This window comes from Sprattus sprattus (assembly GCF_963457725.1).
Source record: "Sprattus sprattus genome assembly, chromosome: 2".
Lineage (NCBI taxonomy): Eukaryota > Metazoa > Chordata > Actinopteri > Clupeiformes > Clupeidae > Sprattus > Sprattus sprattus.
The window spans coordinates 11,758,186-11,785,572 of NC_137921.1; the positions used below are offsets into that span (position 1 = coordinate 11,758,186).

The 27,387-nt window shown below is 40.8% G+C and overlaps 1 protein-coding gene across 2 annotated transcripts in view; it reads right to left on the reverse strand.

The window, feature by feature from the left end:
* Nucleotides 1–3,268: 3,268 nt before the first annotated feature.
* The window catches only part of stat6 (signal transducer and activator of transcription 6, interleukin-4 induced), a 28,994-nt gene continuing 4,875 nt past the window's right edge, over nt 3,269–27,387 (reverse strand). The window contains exons 2-21 of one of the 2 annotated variants that reach the window (XM_080833084.1): nt 18,489–18,613; nt 16,298–16,440; nt 15,840–15,984; nt 15,576–15,671; nt 15,211–15,442; nt 14,497–14,588; nt 13,671–13,819; nt 11,271–11,405; nt 10,734–10,910; nt 9,919–10,006; nt 9,129–9,251; nt 8,620–8,712; nt 7,358–7,561; nt 7,032–7,126; nt 6,682–6,815; nt 5,994–6,143; nt 5,799–5,877; nt 5,616–5,699; nt 5,349–5,441; nt 3,269–4,597 (exon numbers count right to left, since the gene is read on the reverse strand). In XM_080833084.1, the coding sequence (XP_080689210.1) occupies nt 4,513–4,597; nt 5,349–5,441; nt 5,616–5,699; nt 5,799–5,877; nt 5,994–6,143; nt 6,682–6,815; nt 7,032–7,126; nt 7,358–7,561; nt 8,620–8,712; nt 9,129–9,251; nt 9,919–10,006; nt 10,734–10,910; nt 11,271–11,405; nt 13,671–13,819; nt 14,497–14,588; nt 15,211–15,442; nt 15,576–15,671; nt 15,840–15,984; nt 16,298–16,428 (2,385 nt within the window). In that variant the 5' untranslated portion in view covers nt 16,429–16,440; nt 18,489–18,613 and the 3' untranslated portion in view covers nt 3,269–4,512. Of the gene's footprint in view, nt 4,598–5,348; nt 5,442–5,615; nt 5,700–5,798; nt 5,881–5,993; nt 6,144–6,681; nt 6,816–7,031; nt 7,127–7,357; nt 7,562–8,619; nt 8,713–9,128; nt 9,252–9,918; nt 10,007–10,733; nt 10,911–11,270; nt 11,406–13,670; nt 13,820–14,496; nt 14,589–15,210; nt 15,443–15,575; nt 15,672–15,839; nt 15,985–16,297; nt 16,441–18,488; nt 18,614–27,387 lie in introns of both variants that reach the window. The other variant, XM_080833083.1, reaches the window with a different exon arrangement.

The following is a 27,387-nucleotide window of genomic DNA, read 5'->3' on the forward strand; positions in this document are numbered from 1 at the left end:
CCCTGGGACTGCAGGACAAAGATGGAGGGGGCGAGAGGAGGACTACCCCCTGAAGACAGCACTCGCTCTGGGCCTGCTGCTGATGCAGGGAAGGGGGTCTGACCTGGCGGAAGGGCCAGTTCGAGACTCCTCAGGACAGGGGCATCTTTCTCAGATGTAGACTACTAGGAGTGAACTACAGTAGAGCAGTGGACTTCTGCATGCTTCCACACCCATTCCTCCCTCTTTACTCATTCATGCTTTCCTTCATTACTTCATTCATTCAGTTTGATCACTACCGTTCTTTTTTTCCCCCCACATAAAATCAATGTGTTTGTAAAACCAATAGATTTTTCGAGGATATATTCAACCATACTTTCAATTTTCTTCAGTTGTGTGTGTGTGTGCGTGCGTGAGTGTGTGTTTTACTCGCAGGTTTTTTTTTTCCATTATCACCAAACTTATGTTTGTATTACCTTGTTCTTTTTTTATTTACCTCGCTCATGGAAAACATATTCCCCATCGCTCATTTCAGTTTTTGCTAAAAACAAGTACAGGTTCTTGATTTTTTTTTAAACGCGCATTATGTTGAGATTCACCCTTTCTATTCCTTTCCCATAACAACAGCCTTGAATATTATGGGAATCTAGTCTAGTCTCTCTTTTTTTGGACATTGTTTCGTTGGTTTCTTAAGGCTTCAGGCCTAGTCTGTGTTTCTTTACAAGGAGCACATATCAATTATTATTCATATGAAAAATAAACACAAAGACAAAAACAACACTGGTCTTTTCTTAACTTAAACTGCTTTTACATTTTTTGTTTCATAGATTTTTCAGATAACCTTCCATATTGTGTTACCCACTGCTAGCTTTCATAGAGGATATACAGACTGATTTGGAATTACATGTTTTTTTTAACAAACCTTAAACCATAAGACATTCTCATACTAGTATAGACTATTATGTTGTAGGCTGGGAGGAAGACAAGACTTTAAGTACAGTACTAGAGTTTCTTTTTGTTTTATTCATTTTGTAGTAATTATTTGAACATATTTGATTTTGATTTTAATATATTGTAATATTCTGGTTTAGAAAACACAAGAAAACTGAAAAAAAAGAGTGTAAGATGCTGCAGTGAGTTCTCTTTTTCTCCTCATTTTTTCTCGTTCTCCTCTCCATTGGAAGAGGAAAAGGTTTAAGGCCTAGGCTCATCCCTGCAGTCTGTTCCCTGTTTGCCTTAGTGAAGGTCATCCAAACCCCTGCACTGGTGTTGCCTGGGTCTTTTGGGGAGGCCAGATCTATTGGCAGCTGAGCAATTTGGCTTTTGTTGTTCTTTTATTTCTGGGGGTGTGTGTGTGGGGGGGGGAGGATACACTTTTGTTCTTTAGCTAGTACATCATTCGCATTTCATCTCCTGAGGACGTGAAACACGAGGAAGCGGCTGTTGAGTGACACATCAGCAGAACTCTCCTCTCCTCCTCCTCTTCTCTTCCTCCTTTTCTTTGCCCCATCGGCCTGCTGACAGTAGCTCCTGCAGCGGGACTTCGGGTGAGTGAATGGATAGATAGATAGATAGAAAGATGGATGGATAGATAGATAGATGGAAGAGCGAAGGAGAGAATGGCTCAACATCACGGAGGCAGTGACCAACATTGTTAGCCCTCAGTTTGGACAGACCGAGAGTTTTTCCTCTTTTTGGCTTTCTCTTTTACCCCTTCCTTGTGGGTTTTTGAACAAATACGCTTGTTTGATTAATTTCTTAAATTATTGTTGACATGTTGAAAATGGATAACTATTTACAAAATGGGGGCGGGAGGCTGGGGATAGAGGAGTTTGTATTGTACAGTGTAAAGACATTTCTTTTTTTTTATTTAAAAAAGAACAATTCACATGATTGTTGATCTCGATAAATATAAACAATCATTTCAAGTTATATATTGTCTCTTCTTTTGCTACTTGACAATGGCAATGTGTCCCATCAGTGTGCTGCTCTATCAGCAAGCTTGACTCCAAATAACATATATTTTGTCTTTGTCACAAACACTAGTTATCTATTTTGTTTTAATGTCTCCTCTCTTTGTCGCTCTACTTAAGATTACATATGTTTTCCTTTCCTCTCTGCTGACCTGAAGGGTTACGTGGGGAGTGGATGTTTAAGTTTTCTGGATAACCAGTGTAATATTTAGCCATGACAGGATTTTACTTGCTTTCCCAGCTTCATTTTTCATAATTTGAAAACTGAAAATAATGACTACTGAAGTTATTTTACGAGAACTATTACTTTGAGGTTATTCAGTAAAATACCACTGCAATACTTGATATTTTCTTTTCCCTTTAACTTGTTCTAAGTTTGTCTCTGTGTCTGAGGCTGTTGTCTGTTTCTGCTGACATGAGTAGGCTTGCAGTACCACCTGGATTCATTTCATCCAGTGAGTGCAGATTCCTTTGATACTGACGTGGTTTAGAATAAAAGGTTTGTATTTGCACAGAGGATATTAATCGTAATGTGAATGTGAACACTAAAATACTCAAATGGGTCCAGTGCACTCAGATTACTAAGCATATATATGTGATTGAATTTCTATTCCATTTTCTGATGATTCAGCACAACCAGCTTACAGCCACATGTTATTTTCAGGCTGCTCGCTTCCTTACAGGGTTAGGTTATTATTAGGAGTCAGAGGAAGTTGTGAAGCAGTACAACACTAAATCACATTTTTTCACTGCCCAAAACATCTACATCGCTTGCACTGGTGGATAGATTTTCAAGCAAAAAGTTGCATGCCTTCAAGAAAAGTCAGCAACGATAAAGCACTTGAAACATTTGAAGGATGCACTGAATGTAATATACATAGACATTCAACCTATTAATGTTAGGACAAGACACAGTTCATTTTAAATCAGAGAGCACTAGTAATATGTCGAGGGTACACGTAATATGTTGAGGAAATATGTAATACTGGAAGTTGACTTTCTGTATTCAAGTGACAGAATCTTCTCCATTCCCCAAATTCCCCTGTTCCAGCAAGCTCAGCACCACTGTCACTTCTAACACCCACACTGTAGCAACAAGTCGATTGCATGGCATCCTCTACAAATAGCTCACTGTTACTGCCAAGAGGACAGGGCTTTACCAGGAAGCCATGACCACACGGCCAAATTGGTCAATACTAGAATACTGACAAAATAGACAACGGCTATTCTACACATTTGATGACTGCTATGAGAGCATTACTATTGTAATGCTATTGACATATAAATATATGCACTTGCAGACACTGAGCTGTCATTATAAACAATTTTATATAAAAGTAAGTTGGTATCATTTGAACAAGGGTGCATTGCAAAAATGCTGAACATGGAAAAATTAAGAATGTCATTTAAATCACCATAGATGAATACATATACTGTGTGATTGTTAGAAGTTGATTGGTAGACATTCAGGGAATACACATACAACCAAGAAGTAACAGGCCTACCTAGTGAGTGTGTTTTTATATAAGAGACAAAAACGTCACAAACAATTCACAGCGCAATCGTACACAGTCAATGCCATCAGGGTGTCAGGTGAATGGGGATACCTCAATATTGGCTTGGTGGATACAGTCATTCACTAAAGATTGAACACCCAGGTGGACTGTTGTGTTTTGTGGCCCTTCTTACTACATCCTGCCATGGCATACTGCTACATGAGATGCATTCCATATAGAGCAAGTGGAGCTTTTACACACTTTAAAAGCTAAAAAATGAGTTAACTCCTATGAGATATAAAGTGAAGCATCACTTAATATCACTTAAAATCAAGTGTTGTTATTGCTATTTTAAGTTTGTAAAGGCACCCTTAACAGCACTTAGAAACCTCACTTTTACCAGAGACCACATACATTCAAAGGCACACAAAGGACGACATGGGGATAAGATGGAAAATACAGAAGTGTGTTTCTCGTTGTAGGATATGTAGAAAATATTGAAGTTCAGAAGGCCACTTTGACAAATAAGGACACGGGGACACTGAAAATGTCCCCAACCTTAAAAGATTCAAAAAAAACTTTCAGACAATATAGATGAAAGTACTTAGACACTAATGCCACAACATTTGTGAATGAATACCAGCCCAACACTATGTACTGTATGGTTCCCAAAGCTTTTTAGTTCTCACCAGTGAAGAGTGATAAGGTGTCGGCCTCTGTTGTCTCAGACTCAGCTCATCCCATTTCAAGCATGTTAAAGCATTTGGACCCCATCCAGGGAGAGTTGCTGACTGGACTGTGGTATTGGTGTGGCATGTCTGAATTTCTACCCACAGTTTTGAAGAAGAATGGCCAAATCTCACAGATTTTAGTCCCACTTCACATACATTTACTGAGTGCATTATCAATTTTTCCACCAAATTATAAAAAAGTAAGCGTTTGTGTGAAGTGTAACACTCTCTGATTATGTCCTGAAGAACTGATAATCCAAACTCTTAAGACGGCCACGGTTTTCTTCCTGGCAGCTGAGAATATCTTCAAAGTCCATGTCATCCCACTGATCTTCACATGGATTCATCAAAGTTATAGATTGAGTCTGGGAGCATGTCCTCCAACATGGATTCTGGTGTTCCTGCCTGATTTTGTGGTCTGTATAAAAAAAATTTAAAAAAAGATTCAGCTGCCGTGACACAGGGAACTAAGGCTGTTAAAGGAAAAAAGGAAGTTCACTTGCATTACCAACCCACTAGCCTTTTAGTTTTAGACAAAAAAAGGACTACATTCTGTTATTTTCAGATACTTAATCATTCATCAGAGACAGACAACAGAAATCAGGACACAAGATATGACACAGGATAAAAGATGTAATGACTTGCTTTTAGGAAGTTACTCAAAGAAAGTAAACTATCACAGAGGACTCATTACATTACATTTCTGAGTTCTTTACTCATTAATGTTTTGGAAAATAGAAACTTATTTACTTTGGTACGACTGAAAATCTACCAAATGTGAAGTACTCTCCCATACTGACATGCAAACATATTTGGTTTGGAACTCATTGTTTATAAGGTTTAATGCAGAGTCAGTGTGAGGCATAATGGTACAAACACTTCCAAGAGAACAAGTGATGGAAAAAAAGGAGGGTTAAAGGGGTATAAAAGCAAGAATGAGCAAATGGACAGGAGGCTGTTGAATATGACCTCACATAAACATGGGCGACAGATAGGGACAAATGTTTATTTACCTAGATGGAAATAAATATCAAAGTAACTATATTTTACAGTCAGTAACTGCAATGCTATTACAAATGTAATGTAAAGCCTTACACCACTTAGTTATCGTTAACGTGCTGAGTTTACTACGATCACATGCATTATTCACAAAACTGGTGTTGACTCACATGTTTCCCATGAAGTTCTCAAAATGGTGGGGGAATAATGGTGCTCCGTGAGCACCAGGATGAGAAGGGCTGAAATTGGGTGAAAACTGAGACCTGAGAAAGAGTTTGGGCACAAAAAAAAAAAAAATGCTATGAGCATACACACAGAGACAACAGCAGCTGTTCCTCACAGGAACACTGCATAACACCAGGGTTTCCAGCTCAGGCCAGGGATACAGGAAGCAATACATTGAGCGAAAGAGAGGGAGAGAGAGAGCATGTCCTCACATGTTCACAGGGAACTGAGCGCCATGAGAAAAGGCAGCCATTTGGTCATCACCCCCAATAGCCATAGGAGGGCTGGAAGGGTCCCTTCAAACAAAAATACAGTCAATCACCAATCAAATGTTATGGTTTTATGTCTTCCAGGCATATAACTGAACTATAAAACTTAACTGAAACTGTACTTACGGTCCAGGTCCAACGAGCGTCGTGGTTATAGTTGTAGGAAGGTATCCCCCCTCTCCGGATGGCTGGACAGGCCCTAAGTCTGCTGCATAGGAAGTAAAAAAAAAAACATAGATGGTGGGAACTGCGTGTCTATATCCGCTTTGGGACATTGCTCCCGGAAGAAAAGACTGTAAGCAGTCAGTCTTATTCTTTTACCTGTATAGTATTGGCCAAACACATCGTCCTTTGGCAGGTCTGGATACACATGTGTGATGAAAGCCAGGTCTCGGATGCGATCACCCAGGCAGCGGATCTCCAGGTCCCGTTTAGTGAAAGGCTGAATGTTCTGGATTCTTCGGATTCCATCTGAACGAAAAACGTTAAATGAAACATTTCCATCATGCAATCAGGAGCCCATTTCATACTGTGGTGTGAAAGAGCTGTCTTAAGCTTTAAAACTAGAAGGAACATCCCAGATCAATAATCTACCTAATAACAGCAGCAGCCATGATTATACAAGTAGATATAAGTATATATATTGTCCTTGAGCGATTTACCCGTCTACCTACCCAATACTTCTCTGCATTAACATATTTCAATCAGATACAGTCCGAATGGGCACAACTACACAACAACGCAACTAGGGCACAACTGGGCTCTGTAAAGCATCTTGAGTCAATTTCATTGTTTTGGCCCTATATAAATAAAATTGAATTGAATTAAACTACAAAAAAGATTGACACTGTTGTATACTAATTTCCTTTCAATACTCAAGGCCGTCATTCTGTCAACCCATTGGTTTCTCTAACCAAACTCCTTTTGCTTTTCCCTGGGTCACGGTAATGTCAACACAGCCAGTATCTGTTTGCATAGTAGTTTCCTTCCTGCAGGGCTATTGGCTTACTTTCAGCTAGGGCTACGTAGGCAATGGTGATGCCTCCGATCTCTGAGTCACTGAAGCGCAGGAGGAACGTCCCATTCTGCTTGTTCTGCAGGATCACATGCAGGTGCTGCTTTCCTATGAAGCCAAAGATCAGACTGGAGACAGAGACAGACAGGCAGATCAATACATCAATACATATACTATATACTGTACACATATACGTATACATCAATACAGATTCAAATCAATCTAAATAAATACATTTTTATACAAGTTTTCCTTAAGTTTGTTTTGTGGCTGCTAAGTCTGTGGCTGTGTGACTGTAACCCAAATCCCACAGAGAGGATTGTGGGCATGAAAGTGCAGCATACCCATCACTCCAGTACCGCACCAGGTGCTTCTTTGTGAGTTCCATTACGCCGTCAAACCACTGCCAGAACGTGAATGGCCGACCGTGCATAACTTCCTGAGACACAGACATTTCAGTTCCGACAAACAACTTTCCTTATAAATCAGATGCAACAGAACACCCTGTTTCTAATTACAACATTTAAGCTTGTGTTTGCAGATGTGCAAGGAATCAGCGGAAACCATTTCATGCATTTACATTCAATCATAGATTTGTGGTAGAATGTATTATGCACTGAGGAGTAAATGTGCCATAACGTGTTTGGCAGATAATCAGTATTGAGATTACCTTGTTGAATTGGGACCAGGTCACATGCTTGGTGTTGAAGTCCTCAGTGATGTCAGGCTTGTTGAAGACCTTCTGGGCGAGGAAGTGCAGGTTGTTCTCGTCTAGGCAGCGCTGCGTCCCGACCTCAGACATGAACTTCCTGCTCAGCGTCAGACTCATCTGTAACCATAGCACCCGCTCTGGCACCACAAACGGGATCCTGTTCTGTTTGTGAAAAGGAGACATATATGGTGCCAATCAAGCACTTGCCAGTGTCCTCTCTACCTTCTACTCAACAAAACTGCACACAACTTAGCACTTGTATGCATCTAGACTGCAATTTCCACCGTCATCACTCCCACAACTCAGTGGAACAGAGTGAAATTGCATTTGAATTAGTAATGTTGTTTTAGAGGACAAGTGTAAATACACCTAGTGAATGTGTTTAGCCCGTGATGTGCCTTTGTGCTATGGTGCCTCGACTTCCCACTATCAACTACTAGACTATAAATGTCCAGCGGTGGAGTTTCTGTGTCAGTAACAACACATTTGCCAAATCCAATTCTCACACTTGCTTAATACCTACGAGAGAAAACCAGGAGACCAGACTTCCAAACAATTATCTCAAATAAAGTTAGGATTCAATTAGGATTCATTGCCAACAAATCAATTAGGATTCAAAGCCAAGAAGGAGAGAAAAAGCATGAGAGAATACAGGATACAGTCCTAAGAAGAGGTCACTTTCCTGTGAGATGTAAAATTTTAAAAGTTACCGTTAAGGTCCCTTTTTATCTGTAGAAAATATGTACTGCTATTCCAACCATACTAATACAACCTGTTTGACAGACTGTGAAGTCAGTCAATATGCCCAACCAGGTATCATACAATTAGCACAGAACAATATTATGCGCATAAACTCTGAGTAATAATTAACCTGTCAGTCTTTTAAGATTCTTGGCAGGGTATGAGAATGGATAATATCTGAATACAAAAAAGAAAGGAAGTTGAGGGATGATCACCGTTGTTGTAACATTCTTTGCTGAAAGCCCACTGACACTTATTACCTTTTCATGTTACTGAGCCATACAATGAGCATTCAAGGCCATAGGGACAATGACCACCTTGTATTAGTGGGCAAATAAATAGTACAGCTAAATTATCGAAGGAGTCTTACTGTTTCACAGAATGTACACAAAATCTGCATATATTTTCCTGAGTGTGTGCGCACACGGTTGTGTGTGTGTGCAGACGCATGTGCTTGTGGAATCTGAAATCAAACATACCGGCTCTGAGAAGGCACAGTCCCAGACAACGGTTGCCATGGCGTTATTATCCTGGCTGCCATGCACAATAATGACCACTGGCAGGGAGATTGTCTGTGGGGTTCCAGGAAGGAAAAAATCCATTAGCTTAACATAGCAGGCAGAACACCAGAGCATTCCTCACACCAGCCATAATAATAATAATAATAATAATAATAATAATAATACAACATCACATTTATGTAGCGCTTTTCACAGTTCTCAAAGATGCTTAAAATAAAGAAATGAGTATATGAGAATCCCATGAGCAGCCATGTGGATCCCAAGAGCCCTTAGAAGGGCCCCCATTATAAATACCAACATTCTCTTGTCTTTGCAGAGCAGACAGATTATTTCAATGGTTATTATTACAGATCATTATTATTACACACAAATTTGCACATGATTAATCTTTGGTATTGTTATTAGTGGTAGTAGCACACACAAGAGCACGTGAGTGAGACATAGTGGCGAAGGAGGCTGACACGGACCTGAACACTGCAAGCGGCGTCACATCCAGCGATGGCGATGTCTGCGGTGAACAGAATGGCAAACTTCTCCTCCGTCACCGACTCAGAGCCCTTCCTGTCCGCTCTCTTGATCTTCTTGATGGACTGAAAGAGTGAAAACAGAGAGGATCCCTGACTTCTTAGCCAAAATATTATCAGCAGAAAGAACAAAAAGCACATTTTAATAAGAAAAAAAGGTTAGAAACTGTAGGGGCTCCTCGCTAAACATGTTAATGAGTGTACATTTCCACTCCAAACTACTTTTATTGTGTATTAAGTTTTTAACATATGTAATGTTCGAAACCATGTGTTAGAATTGCTATATGCTATGGCTTTATACTGAAGCTGCTGGCATACTTCTCAGCACGCTTCTGTGGTTCAGAAATAGATTCACTGAAAAATAAAGTCTCTTAACGGCAGTTGCAATTTCAGCATGGCACTCCCAAAGAGGAGAGCGTCAATGAAGAGTTTCCATTATTGTTCTTCCTGATGGTAGTAATCAAGCATGTCCCAGTGAAATCCATGTGTAAGGAGCACACAGCAGAGCTCTGACTCATGGCCCGGGGGTAGTGGCGTAACTTTTTTCCATGTTTGTAACCGCCGCCACGCCCACGGCCCCTCCCCCTGTGCACATATTCTCCTTATAACACTTGAAACAATGAAATTGTCAGTGTCCATCTGACTCATGGCCCACAGATGCTCCCATTTCCTCCTCAATCTCCTCCTCCTCCTTCTCCTCCTCCTCCTCCTCACACGCTTCTGCCAAACCCACCATATTTCGAAAGTTGGCACACATGCTCTTGCTGGATGGGTTGTGCTCTAAGATCGCTGTGCTGTTGATGAGCTCCCCGACATTTTCACTGTATGACAAATGACAAGAGGAGGAAAAGCAAAATGCCTCAGCATGAGTGGGTATGAATCACATGGGTGTCTTTAGCTGCCACCGCATGTGTCACACAGAGACGTGCTAAACCACACTCCACGTGCACATACAACCAGATGCTTTCTTAAGACCTCAGGCATTTTTCAAAAAAAAAATGAGCATAAGAATAACAGATTTAAAACCACATTCATTCAAAATACCACATGGTTTCAGAGGATTCATACATATCGCAGTATTACTACCAGGGTTGGGAAGGTTACTAGTTACCCTGCTAAATAAGTCATGTATCTATTTTAATTACCTCATAACTTTATTTATTATATTTGTTCATTTTGATTACTTTTTGATTGGCCGACGAAAGGCGGTGCAAATACAAACAAGAGAACCAATCAAAAACAAAGCTAAAAATGTGGGTGCATGATGCCAAATAAATGGAGCCTGTCTAGATGGCGAAAAAGATGGGAAGCAAAAATATAATGCATTCGGATGTAACCACCAACATAACAATCCACCGCATTGTCTATTTATTGTAATCACTAACACTTTGTGATTGTGGCTTTCAGTTAAACAGGTTTCACACAGGAAACTCTGGCTTGGTTTCATGAAAAAATCCCACCCACAGCTCACAACTATCTGAGACTTTAGTTCTTTGGTCTACAGACGACAGAGACAGAGAGATATGATGTGAAACCAGGTGTTCTCACCTTCCCATGCCACCCTCCTGCCCCACGCTCCGCGCCTGAACCTCCGTGATGATTTGAGCCTTGAGTACGATGGGCTTCCCTGCGGCCACCTTCTCTCCCAGCAAATAGCGCACTGTTGTGGAGAACTTGGACTGAGTCTTTATGACCTGCGGAGGCTGCTTGTCCACCACCATGGAGCTGGAGCATGAAGAAAAACACAACTCTCAGTGAGACTCCCTCCTCCAAACACTGCAGCACAGCCTCGTTCTCTCTCTAAAACAGCTGAATGCAATGGATATGCAATGGCTTGTATTACCTCTATTTTTTTTTTCAAAAACAGATACACATTTTGCTAATCCTGCTTTGAACCTAAAGTTCATGATACATTTTACGGTAAATGGAAAAGTGAGACACAAGGAAAATGGAGTGGCTCATTCCTAGAGATCTCATGGTTTCATGGTATGGTTTAAGCACTAGGAATCTGAACAGGCATGGCTGCTGTCATATCTGGGTGAGACAGAGATCGAAGGGGGGGGGGGGGGGGGGGGGGAGGCTCACCTCTGGATGAGGGTCTTGAGTAGCTTGCCAAGCTCATTCTGCAACTCTGTGAAGGGGTCCGAGCTGCCATGGTCCTGTGCTACCAAAATGACTTCCTGTCTGAGCTGCACATTCACACCTAGCAACTGTTCACACCTATGACAGGAAGAGAAGGCATGACACAGAGAGGTTCCTCAATTCTAATACACCAAATCAGCAGAGAAAGTGAGGTTAGACGTTGCATGTGGAGAACACTTGCAATTAATCTGGAAAACCATGGTAACATTCCTGACTGGTGTAATCTTCTTACATGACAGAATATGCTCTCCATTTGAAAAGAAACTCCTTTTTATCTACTAGGAAATGAATTGTTGTCACACATCTAAGTTGTTTAAGAAACTATGTTATAAGGATGGATGGCTGTCGACTTACTGATTTTCCCTCACGGGATTACAGTTTTTATCCATTGCTTTGGGCAATTTCACGAAACCGAAATTACATTCTCAAAGCTCTTAGTGCATTTGGCAAAATAGCCTATATGGTTCAGCACAACTACATAGATCACCTTCAAAAGGTCATATCTGACCCAAAACAGTTAAGTCAAGCTTCAAAACCAAATCATTTTCTCATAAAAATAGTCAGTGCCCCCAAAATGAAAAGTTCCTTCCCGAAAAGAAAAGGACATTCTCCAAGCTTTAAATATATTTGCCAAAATAACCTAGATGGTTTATCAAAACACTATGGCACACCTGCAAAAGGTCATATCTCTCCCAAAACAGACAACTCATCAATTAAAACTCATTCCTTTTCTCATACTAATAGTCAGTGCCCCCAAAATGAAAAGTCCCTTTGGCATTGTTTAAGCACTGCAGGTCAAAACGTTTAGATGTTTTGTCAGTATGCAGTGGACCATAGAAATATCCCTCATGTGCACATTTCAATCTTGGCTCAGTCCTTTGACACTGAATGGTTACTGCAGTAGATGTTTTCTTTTCAGAATACTTTGTGTATCAAACAGAAAAAAGAATAATTCAAGCATAGCCTACAAGGTAGCACTCATACTGCAGTCATACTGCCATGGAAATTGTTACAGTTATTGCCATACATCGTGGTTACAGTAACAGAAAATGCATACAGCACAATATACTGTCATACAATAAGCACATCAAAACTAAAATTATGTATAGCCTAAACTAACATCAGAACCTGGAGCTTCTGGGTATTGTATGGGCCAAGACTGGGAATGTGGGAGACTACACTATTCTCTAAAATGGCATCACACATGGTGATGTTGCCCCCGCGCTGGCCTGGGACATCCGCCGTTGCTCCTCTTTTTCTTCCTCCTCTTCCTCTAACAGGCAGTTGCCCTTGGTTGTTTCCCTGGCCAGGTGCTTCCATGTTCATGAATACTGAACTTGGTCAAGCTCTAGATATTTGATGGAAGCATGTATACTCCTGGATAGGACCTGTCAGCTAACTAAACTTACTGTGTGATTGGTGATCGGATGAGTGGATCACCCCCTTGATTAGTTACTGTAAGTTCTATTTGCACCTGAAAATTACTGTAAGCTGATGATCCAAGAGATCCATATTTACCGGATATACCATGATGTTTTTCATGGTATTATGTGCCTGAAAGATTTTGACAGTAGAGTGAACTATTTTGCAGGTGATGATGAACTCAAGGAAATGATGCCAACATGTTTTGCAGAGAACAACCACTTGACTGAGAAGCAACAGTCAGTTTAGACCAGCAAGATGTATTCAATTGGTAATTGGGCTAACTGAAGGCAATTGTACCTAACCATTTGCACAGATGTGCTAAATCATTTGAAATGTGTGCAAACTGTAGGCAATTGTACGTGTCATTTGCAAGGAGTTTCTAAAACAATTGCAATTTGATTAAAGGAATGAGAAATGCCAATCTGTTGTGAACCTGTGCCCAGTGGTTTGGAGGTTTGCACGTGTTGTTTTGAGAATGTAATTTCTGTTTCGTGAAATTGCCTAAAGCAATGGATAAAAACTGTAATAAAGGTTTATCTTATCTTAGTTTATCTTATCTTACTTCAGTCATACAGTACCAGTCAAAAGTTTGGACACACCTTCTCATTTTTTGAAACGTTTTTTCTTTACTTTTATCATTTTCTACATGGGAGATAACACTTTTTTGATGTGTTCTTTCGTAGATTAAATGTCTTCAGTATTAATCTACAATGTAGAAAATAAGAAAAGTAAAGAAAACAATTCTCCCAAAAAAATGAAAGGTGTGTCCAAACTTTTGACTGGTACTGTATGTGGGTATATGGACCCTTTGAGGTGCTAGCTGATGCCTGAAGTTGATTTTGAAACAGGTTGGCCTAAACACCTCAAGCACGCCACCTCAACCCAGAGAAGAAGAGAAGAAGGAGCTTTGTCTCTCACCATGTCTGGAGGGGCCCCAGATTCTCATCAAAAACACCACCAATCGTACCCTGGTGCTGCTCCCACCTCCACTCCTTGATTCTCTGAATGAGACAGTCTTGGCACTCTTTGAGAATGCCAATGGTCTCCTGCAGCAGGTGCACACGTTTCTGTAAACAGAAGATTACCATGACTACAAGATCAGGCAAAGGAGAAGCTTCCAAACTCCAACACCATCCTGTGTCAAGTCAAGTCAACTTCATTTGTATAAAATGTTTAAAAACAACAGGACTTGTTCCACAGTGCTTTCCAGCGAGAGGTAAACACATTGATTAAAAAAATATCATTAACATTTATAACAACAATGCATGGAAATAAAAAGGAAATTCATAATTAAAACAAATTAAAGGAATACAAGTAGAAGGAATAAAACAAACATTTGAATACTACAATACTTTAACACTGATACATTAGAGTAAAAGGAGTATCAAACAATAAATCACAATTACAGGCCAGCAAGTTAGGATCCGATAAAAGGGAAAATAAACCATTAAATATAACCCTTAAAAGTTAACCAAATAAAAGCACTAATAGAGTAAAGCACAAAAAAAGACTAACATGTTAGCAATGAGACTTCACCCAAAAAAAATAGAACCTCAGACTGAACTTAAAATTACAAATAAAAGCACACAGCACCAAATAAAAATTTTAATTCAGGAAATGCATGTACTGTATGTACTGTATGTTAAAAGGTACAATTTGTCAATTAAAGGACAAAGGTAAAAAGAAAACCAGTTAATCAATAAGTACAGTATTAGTATTGGTAGGTAGTATGGCGGGGGGTTACCTTGCCATACTCCCGATATTGGTACTCCAGCTTCTGGATGCGTTTTTGTTTTTCTACCTGTTGCGGATCAAGCTCACTGGTCTGCTTGGGGCCTAAAAATAGAAAGGAATGTGAACACTCCAGTGACTCATCAGCAATCAAACAAACAGACAAGGCTCTGCGTCATCACAATCTTTAAAATCCAACTACACTTTCTTGGGAATTCTAAGACACACAATGAGACAATGGATTGTTAGTCAACACCACATTCTTGTTAACTAATCATTACGTTTAAGTTTGGACCTCCTGCACTCACATATACAGAAAATAATGCTGCAAGGGTTCTCTTCCATTTTGGGTGTGTCAAGGCTCAAGGTGTACTGAAGGGAGAAAGCAGTCACCCCACCCAGCCTTGACAAAAGCTATGATTGTGAAATTGTGTTTAGAAATATCTGTCATGTACATTTTCTCCTTGAGACACTCAGTTAAGCTTGAATGCAAGATATTCAAGGATATTCATCTATCGATAGAGAAATTAGACTATACAATAGATGTGACTCCTCAGATCTACTGTATAGGATAGTTCTAGTTCACATTCAACAGACCGAACTACAACAGACTTGAACAATGTCCACGATATACATTTTAATTTTAATTTAAAGAGTGAAAAAGTCTCCAGTCTTTATCATAAAGGGCCAGGTATGAGTTGGTAATTATGTCCAGGGGATGACGCACTTTGGCTTGACTCCCCATCCTGTTTCTCCCAGGTCATCTCCTCGTTCAGCTGGTGCATGCTTTGGCGGTATTCGCGTATCTCCAGCACTTTGAACACCAGGTTGTCCATGTCTTGGTTGCACTTCGGCCTGGCTAGATTCTGGGTGCCATTTATGGGACTAGGGCTCGGCGAAACCCCAGGCTGGTGGAGAGCCTGCCCCGGTGAACTGTGGTAAAGACCAACCATAGGCCCCTAGAAGGAAAAGACCAACACAAGCAGTTCAAGCAGCTGTGGCCCCAATGTTACTGAGACATCCCAACACTGTGCAGGGAGGGCATGTCCGCCTGTCAGAAGAGTAATCAGGAAAGGCTGAACGTGTGCTTACTGTGCCTATTGAGCCTCCTGTCAGGCCAAGGAACTGCCTCTCCTTCCTCAGCATGTCTCTCACCGTCTTGACTAGCGCCATTGGCTGGACCGTGCTCTACAGGCAGAGACCAAGCATAGGAAAAGGTAAACTTAGCAGCACACGTTTTGTACCTTGAGGTTCTGCTGGGCTAGGAAAGTCTCCTATTAGTATGCATTACGTACAACTGACATGCCTCCTTTTCATGGAGTATATAGGAAGAGACATGAACGACAGGCACAGTACCATTTTCCTGCTGAATTCCTGCAGTCTCATTTTCTCAAGCACATTCAGATGCTGATGGGCCTGTTCCATAAGTAGACGCACAATCTGGTCCCGAAGCCTATTTGCCTGGGGATCTTGATCTACGTTGTCTACATCGAACGTCTCCCTGAGGACACACACACACACACGCACATGCACACACACACACACACACACACACACACACACACACACACACACACACACACACACACACACACACACACACACACACACACACACACACACACACACACACACACACACACACACACACACACACACACACACACAGATGGAGGTTGAATAAAGGATATTGGGCCTTTGAGGTGAACATTTGGGCATAATGCATAATACACCTCAAACAATTCTCTGCACATTTCTCCAAAAAGTCCTCCATGTCGTTATAATCATACAAATCAATCAAGTACAAGCCATACCACGGTTGATCCTCAATCCACTTGGCCAGGTAGTGCCTGACGTCCATGGGGAATGAAGCGGGATAAAGGTCATTCAGAGTGTGGTTTGGTAGCTGCTGCACCAGTAACTTCATCCGGTCCCACTGAGCCATGGCCGCTGAACGCTGATATCAACAGTGAATAAACCAAATTAGGGCCTTTCCAAAGAATGATGAAATAGTGCTTGTGTACCACCTGCTTATGGTTGTGACTGAAGGCAGTAAGTCATGGCATCTATGGGTGTATTAGTAGGGATAGGCGCGCTCTAATTCCAAAAAATAAATGCGTTTTCGGGCGTGAGTAAAAGAATGTTAACTTTGAGTAGAATAAAACCAGACACACTGACGATGGCTTAGGCCGAAACGCGTCTGAAAATAGACTGGTCTTAATATCAATGAGAAAAGCTTGAGAGTGCGGTTTTATTCTACTCAAAATCTATGGGTGTATGACAGTGAATATTCAACGAGTTAAGGAATTTACCATGTTTTCCTAAGCAGTTCTCTAGGATATGTAAAGCATATTACAGTAAACATTATATTTGAACCCTCACTCTGTCTCTGAGCTTTACGGGCCAAACCCACATTTTTTTTATGGCAACCGAGGCTCGGCCCGTCACAGAGTGATATTGGGACATCGAGGAAACATTGCCACCTTTGAAAACAAGGCCATCACAGGGAGACACTACACTATGAAAAATATCTCCTAATCATCCCTCCTTCTCTCTCTCCATCGTAATTGTGTGCTCCAGGTCTGTTAAAATATGCAGAATAAACCGACACCCTGCCCATCAGACCAGCGTTGCATTCATTCCTTTGCTAAACATGCAACTGCAACTAACTTCAGAGCTAAAATAGTATATCATAGTATAAAAGTGAGGTTTTCACACAATCCATCAGAGCATGCAGATCTTTCAGTTGGTGTTTCCACCAAGTTCCTTTCTACAGTCACAAACTAGATTCCAATTCATTTAGTAACAAGAGCAGTTTGCAGCTTGCTTTGAATAGAGTATAACACTGCAAGGATATTATCTTTCATGGGACATAATATTTCTCTTCCAATACATATAGCTTTGCAAGTAAAGATTTTAAAGCGTATCACACTAATTAACCTAAAACCTAAATCTTGCCTCTTAATCTTTTATAAAAAAAAATGTTATACATCTTTTATGCACACATAATTGTAGGCCTGCCTGGGCTATCGGTATGCCAGATATCTAGCCACATTTTCAGCTGAACTGAACAAACAAAACTAATTTCTGGAATGTTGTTATTCAACAACTGTCACTGGAAAGATTCTTCAAACAGTTTGTTGTTGGGATAAGAAAACAATGCAGTTTGTCGCAGTAATATGTCACTCTACAGTCTATAAGCTCACCTCTCTTTCTTTCATGCTTTCAAAAAATATAGCTTCATTGACTGTACATTTATGTCAAGGCATGTCTAACCATAAACAAAACCTAAATACTGGCAATCCCTGGTTGGGTGGAGTGTGTACATCTTTGTGTGTACGTAGAGGGGTGGACTCAAGTCCAATGTTCTGACATGCTCTGACATGTCCTATACCACACCTAACTGAATGACAAAATATCTCAGGAGTGTTTAAGTGAGTTGATAAGCCAGGGCAGTGAGGTGCTTTTAATCTCGTATTCTGGGCCAATTAAACAGTTACCTCAGTGGCAGTCTAAAAGGTAAACCACTGGCTGTGCCAGGCTGTCACAACCACAATATACACCAATATGTGATGAGACTTTACTATTTACAGTTTTGATTTTTAGCTGCTTACTGTTTTCTGTTCTCACGGAATTCAGTGAGACTACCAATGTTTACTAGTGTGAAAAAGAGGAAATGTTGGATTTGACTCACAACGACAGCCTTGCTGTACTGTGTTGAACTGAACATGGTTTCAGGTGCCAGAGTCAATGCCATGGGAACAGGTTCTATGTGACTTTTCAATTTAAAACAAAAATTCAAATTCCCTTCAAGTCATAATGTCTCTGTATCTACTTGCATGTTTGCAGATTACACACTTAATTACACACTGAACTACACCAAAGGTACACATCAGCAGCAGTAAATACAGGAATGTGCAGGAAAAAAAATGCAGTCCTATTTGGTTTGTAAAAAAATTGGATGTATTGCTGTGCATGTATTCCATGTATTGCTGAGAAACTTACCTTTCAGTAATGACTTAGGTGGTCTCTTAGTGAACAGGTTCGTTCTTCTTCAGACTTAAGGACATAAAGGATGCAGGTAGTTTCATGTTTCCGCGCTCACTGCTCACAATAATAACGGGCTCCTACTGTAAAATAATAAAATAATCAATGACTGTTTCTGAAAACTTTATTCAACAACATATTTTTGACAGGTATAACCCCTCAGGTAAAGAGGTCAAGTGTTATCGGGTGATATGTGATGATTTGTATACATTTGTGGTGGTGGCATTAAAGAGTCATCTTTTGATGTGTGGGTGTATTTCTTGTGTGACATATTCTTTTGATGTGTGAATCGGAGTGAGGAAGAGGAGGTTGTTAAGAGGTGTTTGGATAAGGTGCTACTGACAGTGGACTTTTGATCTAGTTCACGTGTTTATTTTGAGCTATGTACTTAGCTTCGGGCTAAGTGCCTGGGCCTAGTTTGGGGCCTGGCTTGGGCCTTGAGCAGGTGCCGGTATTTGGGCCTAATCGGCCAAGCAGGTGCCCAGGGTGCCACGCACTTGATTGCCGGGCGGTACAGCCTGAATGTTTTTGTTTGTTTATTTTGGGGGGCACTGTGTTGGGGTTTATAGCCCTTGTTAATAAATATATATATTTTTATACAACAACTACCATCTCCTGCACTGTTCTTCAACCCTTCACCACCCCGTCCAGTCGACACATCCCCAAACAACGTGGGGTGACCGCCCCGGTCCCTCACATATATTCTTTTGATGTGTGAATCGGAGTGAGGAAGAGGAGGTTGTATAGAGGTGTTTGGATAAGGTGCTACTGACAGTGGACTTTTGATATAATTCAATCTTGGATCCAATATGCGGGTCAGAATAGAACTGAACTAGGGAATTTTAATCAAAAGTGATTGTTTTTGCTTCCAAAGAAAAGCTAAAGGTGACCCAGCCCTATCAATAGACCAATGCATGATGTACACTAATGAATGAATGAAATTAAATTTGGAGCACTGCTACTGTTGCCACGAGGGACAACATATAATTAGGGTTGGGTAACGAGAACCGGTTCCAATATGGCACCGGTTTCGATACGACTGTTACCTACCCGGCAAAACAACGCAGATTTCGGTACATGAGCCAATTGAACAAAACACGTAAAATGTTGTTCTATGAAGAGAGAGAGAGAGAGAGAGAGAGAGAGAGAGTTTTGAGAGCTGGCAGACTGCATTAAAGCCTTATAAACTATTGCTGCTTTAAGAAACAAAATTGTGTTCTAAACTGAGAATTAAGTATAAATATGACAGACACACAGACAACCACAGAATTCTATTTTTAGACGTTCCAAAGATAAACAGGACTTTCGTCTTTTCAAGCACATAGAAAAAACAGGGATGGCTTATCAGTCATCTCTGCAACCTATTAACTCTACTTTTGTTAACTTTGACTGCCATTTTCTCTTACTTGTTATTAGTAGTTGTTTTATTATTATGACTGCTTCTTGCACAGAGGCATGCGGTCAATACTAAGACATCACCAATCCACATGAAACTTGACATGATTGTAACCCCACATGGCTGATACTAAATATGAAGTTTATGTCCCTAGGTGGGTGTGTCCTTTCGTGCTTGCGCCCCCTGAAGTTGGCCTCTAGGAGGCACATGACCCTAGCTCAAGAGTCATTTGTGGACTTACCCTGCACACCCACACCCTCCCTTCCCTAGCCAATATCTTGTAATGTAATGGTTCAAAGTTCACGAAATGTACTACAACATTCTTTAGATGCATGCCAAATTTTGTAACATTTTGTCCACACGGGGGTGTTGCAATTGACACATTTCAGTATCTCAGGAGCCACTTAGGTAAGCTAAACTGTATGGTACATGGCAGCGTTTCTCAAAGTGTGGGGCAACTTGATTTGGCCCGAGGATTTATTCACCACACTGGTTGCACAGAGTTCAATTTTACAGCAACATAACTTTGCTCCGGTCGCTACACCTGATCTAACGGTGTGCATCACCGCTCTCTCTCTCTCTCTCTCTCTCTCTCTCTTGCTGTCTCTTGCTCTACCACACCCACCCTGTAGCCTATGTGTTGCTCCATTATACTGTACATTATACATTATAGGAGCCTTACCATTATTAAACACTGTATTAACATCAGATGCGGGACTGGGATGAAAATGTGATCTGGAACCATAGTGCATGAAAGTGTAGTGGGCGATAGGCTAATATTGACGTTATAGATACATTTGTGACACGAAATACAAAGGCGCGAAATACAGAGACGCTTATATCTAAAGGGACGTAACACCCACCAACGTAATAACTTCCCACCAACGTAATAACCCTGCCAACGTAATAAAAAAGTGTGCATTTTAGACGTAATAGCCCGGCCAACGTAATAATTTCCTGCCAACGTAATAATTCTTGCCTCCTGCCAACCTTATTTTCACCGATATTGTTATTATCAAGTCTTACTGTAGGGACAGGTAGCAGGCGTTGAAAGACTGTAAAACGCTGCAGTCCCACCCGGAAAAGACATTTGCACAAAGGCGCTACTCACACACACAAACACACACACACACACACACACACACACACACACACACACACACACACACATACACACACAAACACACACACACACACACACACACACACACACACACACACACACACACACACACACACACACACACACACACAATGTGACAATGCGACACATATGAAAGTGACAATGATAGTTTATGTTTCTCATAGTGGTCTATTAGTCTATCAGTGATCTATCAGTGCATAGCAGGGACATGTTTTATAAGTGTGTTCACAGTTATAGTCTACACTTTTGACACAAGAAGAAACACAATGAAAGATTTAGTCTGCATTTAATTGCAACTGTTATTCACACAAACAAATCCAGCAAAAGGACTTTCTTGATAAACACACAAATTTACGTTGGCAGGAGGCAAGAATTATTACGTTGGCAGGAAATGATTACATTGGCCGGGCTATTACGTCTGAAATGCACACTTTTTTATTACGTTGGCAGGGTTATTACGTTGGTGGGAAGTTATTACGTTGGTGGGTGTTACAAGGGAGATTTTAAGCTTGGCCTACCATTGATAACACAATTGCATAGTAGGCCCTTTTTCTTTAATTTTGGAACTCCCATTTGAGGCAAGGATTGACACCATTGCACTTTTACTTCTCTATTTCCGAACTGATGTTATTTGTTATTGATAAAGATTTAGAACTTATCGTTATTTCAATAAATTTGACAATTTTAAGCTTGGCCTACCATTTTATTAGAGCGATGAGGGAAAGGTTGGGCTTGAAAAGGCCCCCTTGTTCAAAGTAGGGAATAACAGAAAAAAGAACCACTGGTACATGGTAACATTATGAGAACCACTGGTATATGGTAATCTTATACTTGGCTACATCTGCTCACATCTTCTAAAATTTCATTTTGCTATACATGCTTGGTAAGTGGCCTATCTTAATGGAACTTTGAAGGGTCATTAACAAATAAATATATGTAGAACCTATTCACCCAATTTCAAACAAACCATCCATGAGATGTCATTAGAATAGAATTAGAATAGAATAGAAAAACCTTTATTGTCATTGTATTCGCATACAACACATTTGGGAGAGGTACTCCTGTTAGTTGGCCTGGATACCAGACTGAACTTACCCACAACATTTGAGGTCTGGAAGTTCGGTCTGTCACTGCTCCATTGGGGAGAAATTATCAGATCTCAGAAAACTGACCTAACCAATCAAATTGTCAGGGCGGGCTTTATACGATGATGGACAGATGATCAACCGTTACGTAATCAACTATGTCACCAACGCTTGGGTTGAATTCGTATTCAACAAACATGGCTGCCGCTGGAGAGCTAAAATTTGGGGATTCAAGTCTGTTTTATAAGACATTGACAGCGCATTCATTTTGAAAGAGGAACAGAGACACGCTAACAAGGTATTTGTCGATCCAAAAGATGTTTTTGCCGTCCTTCCTACGGGATCCGGTAAAAGTTTTATGTATCAGACGGTCCCGATGGTCATACTACGTTGCTCTGACTGGTTCTAGGTATATCAGATTGAGAGAAGAGTAGGGCTGTAACGATACACCTACCTCACGATTCGATTCGTATCACGATTCTTGACCCACGGTTCGATACACCCCACGACATTATTATTATTATTTTTTTTTTTTTTTTTACCTCGCGATTTTTAAAATATATTTTCTAATTCACATTAGAATAAGTATGAGCTATAAAAAAATGAAGAAACAATTTATAACCAAATATTGAGGTTTTTATTACTCAAAGCAATGCTGTTGAAAAACATTCAACAAACTTCGGAACCTGTTATCTATCTGCAGAGCAAATGTCAGGCTCATACAAAAACATTAACGTGAATTAATTGATGCTAATAGCTTCAATTAAGCTAACGTATTTTCTACCACAGTAAAACATGCAATACTATGTGATTGTTTTTAGAAAACGAATGTTACGTGATGAGATTACTTAAATGTAGTCTGCATGTCTGCTCAGTTTAGCAGTGCTACCCAAGCAAAGGTTTGAAAAGAACTTCAAGCTTCAGACTTTCTGTTAGGGAAACAGCTTTCTATCTGCCAAGCAAATGGCAGGCTCATGACAACACGCGCAACCTTTGGGAGCATGAACTGCACTGAGTACATTTTGCGCAACAATTAACCCCAACGCTGAAGCAAGCAGCCGCCTTTACTAGCGAACCAAACTTTTTGTATCAAGTGACCGCTGAGGGCATGTCGCGGTTCTGCCTCCTCGCATCGCGATGCAGGTTCGTGGCCCAGAGTGTCGCGATTTCTCGGTTCGATCCAATATCGTTACAGCCCTACAACACGCGCAACCTTTGGGAGCATGAACTGCACTGAGTACATTTTGCGCAACAATTAACCCCAACGCTGAAGCAAGCAGCCGCCTTTACTAGCGAACCAAACTTTTTGTATCAAGTGACCGCTGAGGGCATGTCGCGGTTCTGCCTCCTCGCATTGCGATGCAGGTTCGTGGCCCAGAGTGTCGCGATTTCTCGGTTCGATCTAATATCGTTACAGCCCTAGCGAAGAGGCATTTTTTTTCCTGATTCGTTGAAACACGCCCCATAATCACAGCCCAATGGAGCAGTATCAGACTCATATTCTGACTAGAATTATGAGTATGATATCGTCAGGCTACCTGTTAGTGTGACAAGGGCCAACATATAACACAACAATAGTACAATAACCTAAAAGCAGTACAAATAGTAATCTAAAATATATAAATATAAAAATATACTCAACAAAGTGCGATGATAAAGTACCCCGGAGGAACAATAAATACAGTAACATTTTACTTTCCTGTGGTACTTTACAATAAATACAGTAACATTTTGTTTATAGACATGTGTAAGGTGACTGAGATGGCATAAATGACTTGCAGTCAATAAAGTGATTAGTGTATTAATATTGCATGTTGAAATTCTACGTTAAGTGCATGTCTGTGTTTAATGTTCTGATGGCTGTTGGGAAAAAAACTGTCCTTAAGACATGTTGTTCTTGACCTGTATCGTCTGCCCAAGGGCAGGAGAGTAAACAGGTGGTGGCCTGTTGGCCTATCTAAATAGAATATTGTAGGGTCATTAACAGTGGAATAGATAGAACCTATTTACCCAATATATAAAACAAGTCATCCATGAGATGTCATTACAACAAACACCATGTTTTCCTCTATTCCTGACACCGTTTACTTTGTCCTCAAAATTATTTTTTTTATCTTTGAATCTTGATGAAACACATTTAATCCTTCGCTTATTGGGTCAGTTTGCACATTATGCTTGGAGCCCAATGACTGCTGCTTGCAGCTATTTTTTTTAGATAAAATATGTACCCTTGTCCTGTCAGGCAATCATATAGTGTTACGGCTTCACACCCTTTTGGCGTATAGCCAATCGGTTGTATAGTTGCTTACATTTTCAGAAACCTAGTACTCCAGTAGCAGCTAATAGGGTGAGTATGCAGTATGAGCGGCATGACTTTTTTCAATGGATTCTGACTAATTTGACCATGAGGAACAAAACTAGGGTGCTGTCATTTCATGTAACCCGAGCGAAAATTGAGATTTTGCCACGCCCTTTTAGCACGCTTGCGGCCCATCCAGCGCATCTGTATCTCAGCTTCTGAAGGTCATGGACACTTGAATTTGGTCTCCAAATGACCGGAATATGCATGTTTGTATATGTACTATTAAGGTTTCTAAGCTCTAAACCCTTTACTTTTCGAGATACACAAGATAAACCATCGGGTGGGGCGCAAAAAGCTTAAAATCGCACAAATTATATTCCTACTTCAGCAGGAGCATTCAATAGGGCATTATAAATGTCTTCTAAGCCGTTTAAAAACAGTATCATGCAAATGCAATGTTCTTTCATTGAGTCTTAGCCACATAATACAGAGTAAAGGCCATTCAACTCATGCTGGTATCAGAAGCATGCAGCAGCCTCAGCCCTCTCCTGAAGCCTCTTCTGCTTCAATATCAGGATCTGTACCCTTGAGACGTTGCCTGCCAGTGATCCTCTGCAGCGTCATGAGTGTGTCATTTGTGGAAAACAGTCAAGAAAACTTTCAATTGTCATGTTCTGGCAATGAAAACTTACTGGATCGTGTTTCTTGATGAGATCTACCCAAGATTGCAGAATCTTACCCACTCAATCAGACAGGGAGACTGGTTCCTTTTTGTCAAAACCATTTGTGAATGCTTACCTCTATTCTTTGGACTTGGTAGAACAAACTACTCAAGGTGGGTTCCATTGTTTTTGGAAGACTGCCTTGAATTGCGACTTATATAGCCATTTCATCAAAGGCGAATGGGTTGCACGTCTTTCAAATCGACAAGGTAGTGGGGTGGGTATTGACATGGCATTGGAAAAGGCATACAATAAGCCTGCCAAGATAGCAGGAGGCCTCATCGGAATCACGGCTCAAAAGGAGGCGGTTGCTTTATGGGACATAGTTAAACATGAGAAGGATAAGCATCTCACTTATGTAATGGAGTGGTGCAGCATTGGCCGAGACAGGGATAAAGAGCTAGACCTGCACCACGAATTCAGTAAAACAGCAGCCAAACTGAGCAACAGTCACGTGAAGCAGCTGCTTCAATACTTGAGACTTGTTGGCAGTCCTTTTGACAGTGATGACACAGGGCTAAGAAATGTTTGTACTAAAGCTAGTATAGCACCTAACGTTGTATCTGGAATCCTCAAGTGCATTGATGCCGGTGAAACTAGCTACAAGGCCTATGTAAAAGACCGCCTGGTTCTCAAAGTTTCATCCATCCATGACACTATTTCCACCAACAAAAATGTTGTCACGCCCAACCCTGAAGTGCAGACAGCTGGTCCAAGCAAGAGGGTGATTAACTCCAAGAGTGATGAATCTGATGCACTTCACTTCATTGACTACGCTAGCCTGACGATGTCATACTCATGATTCTAGTCAGAATATGAGTCTGATACCGAACCTTTGGGCTGTGATTATGGGGCGTGTTTCAACGAACCAGGAAAGAACATGCCTATTTGCTGAATTGGATACCTAGAACCAATCAGAGCAACGTAGTAGCCTACTACCATCTGATAGATTAAACTTTTACCTGATCCCGTAGGAAGGACGGCAAAAACATCTTTTCAATCGACAAATGCCTTGATCGCGTTTCTCTGTTCCTCTTTCAAAATGAATGCGCTGTCAATGTCTGTTGAGATATGCCTGCTCACGTTAATTAATTAGCTACAAGCTACACTTTGTTTCAATGGGTTTTTTGTGTACGCGTTAGCAATGATCTAACAATAATGGTCTAGAGAGCTTTAGTTAAGACAAACAATACTCTGCAACATTCGTGTTGCACATGCACAACTAACCGAGTCAATGTAGACATTAAAAAGTCGTGTAGATAGCTTAATTCACATAAAATATTCCCCACTAAGCACCCGAGACGCGGCCATCTTGGTCGGAGTTTGAATCTACCTGTTAATTCAACTCAAACCTTGGTATCTGTCCATCAACGTATAAAGCCCGCCCTGACAATTTGATTGGTCCCGTTTTATCCGACCGATGAAACTCTCTCCCAATTAGCCCAGAGCCAGACCAAATCTCCCTGACCAAAAATGTTGTGGGCGGGGTTTGGGCTGGTATCCAGGCTATGACCACGCTAAAGAACTGTTGAAATTCGAGATGTCTCCCATATCATTCTTCCTGACAAGGGAGACAAAAGCTGGGATTTCATTGGCTAAGGCTGATAAATCCACATTGGCAAGAGCTCTCGTCAATGAGCTTCCGAAGGATGATAGAAATGTTATTACTGAAATAAATCCACAGATGACGGTGATTGATTTTATGGCATTCATCCGAAAATTACCAATCAAAAACATGAACCTAGGAAATCACGGGGAACTTGCAGACACACTGCTGAGCCATATTGTTGCTGCGTCAAGGGGATCATCACGGATTGATATCGTTTTTGACTTGTACAAAGATGCTTCAATCAAAGATGGTGAACGATCAAGGAGAGGAAACGCTGGACACATAACAGTCACCATCAAGAGTGACATGCAAAAACCCCCTGTTGACATGCAGTTGTTCTGGAACTCAGCTGAGAATAAAGCACAAATCCAGAATTACTTCATGAACTGGGTAGTTAAGAACTACCATGGGCCTTTGACATTTTATTTTGGCAGGTTTGATGGAATGTCCTGCATGAAACTGGTTAGCAGGCAGTGCAGTAACATTCCTCAGCTGAAAAGCCCACAAGAAGAGGCCGATGAGAGAATGATGGCCCACATTCAGCATGGCAAGAAATCTGGAGTTAACTCTATTATTTTCTGTCTCCGGACACGGATGTC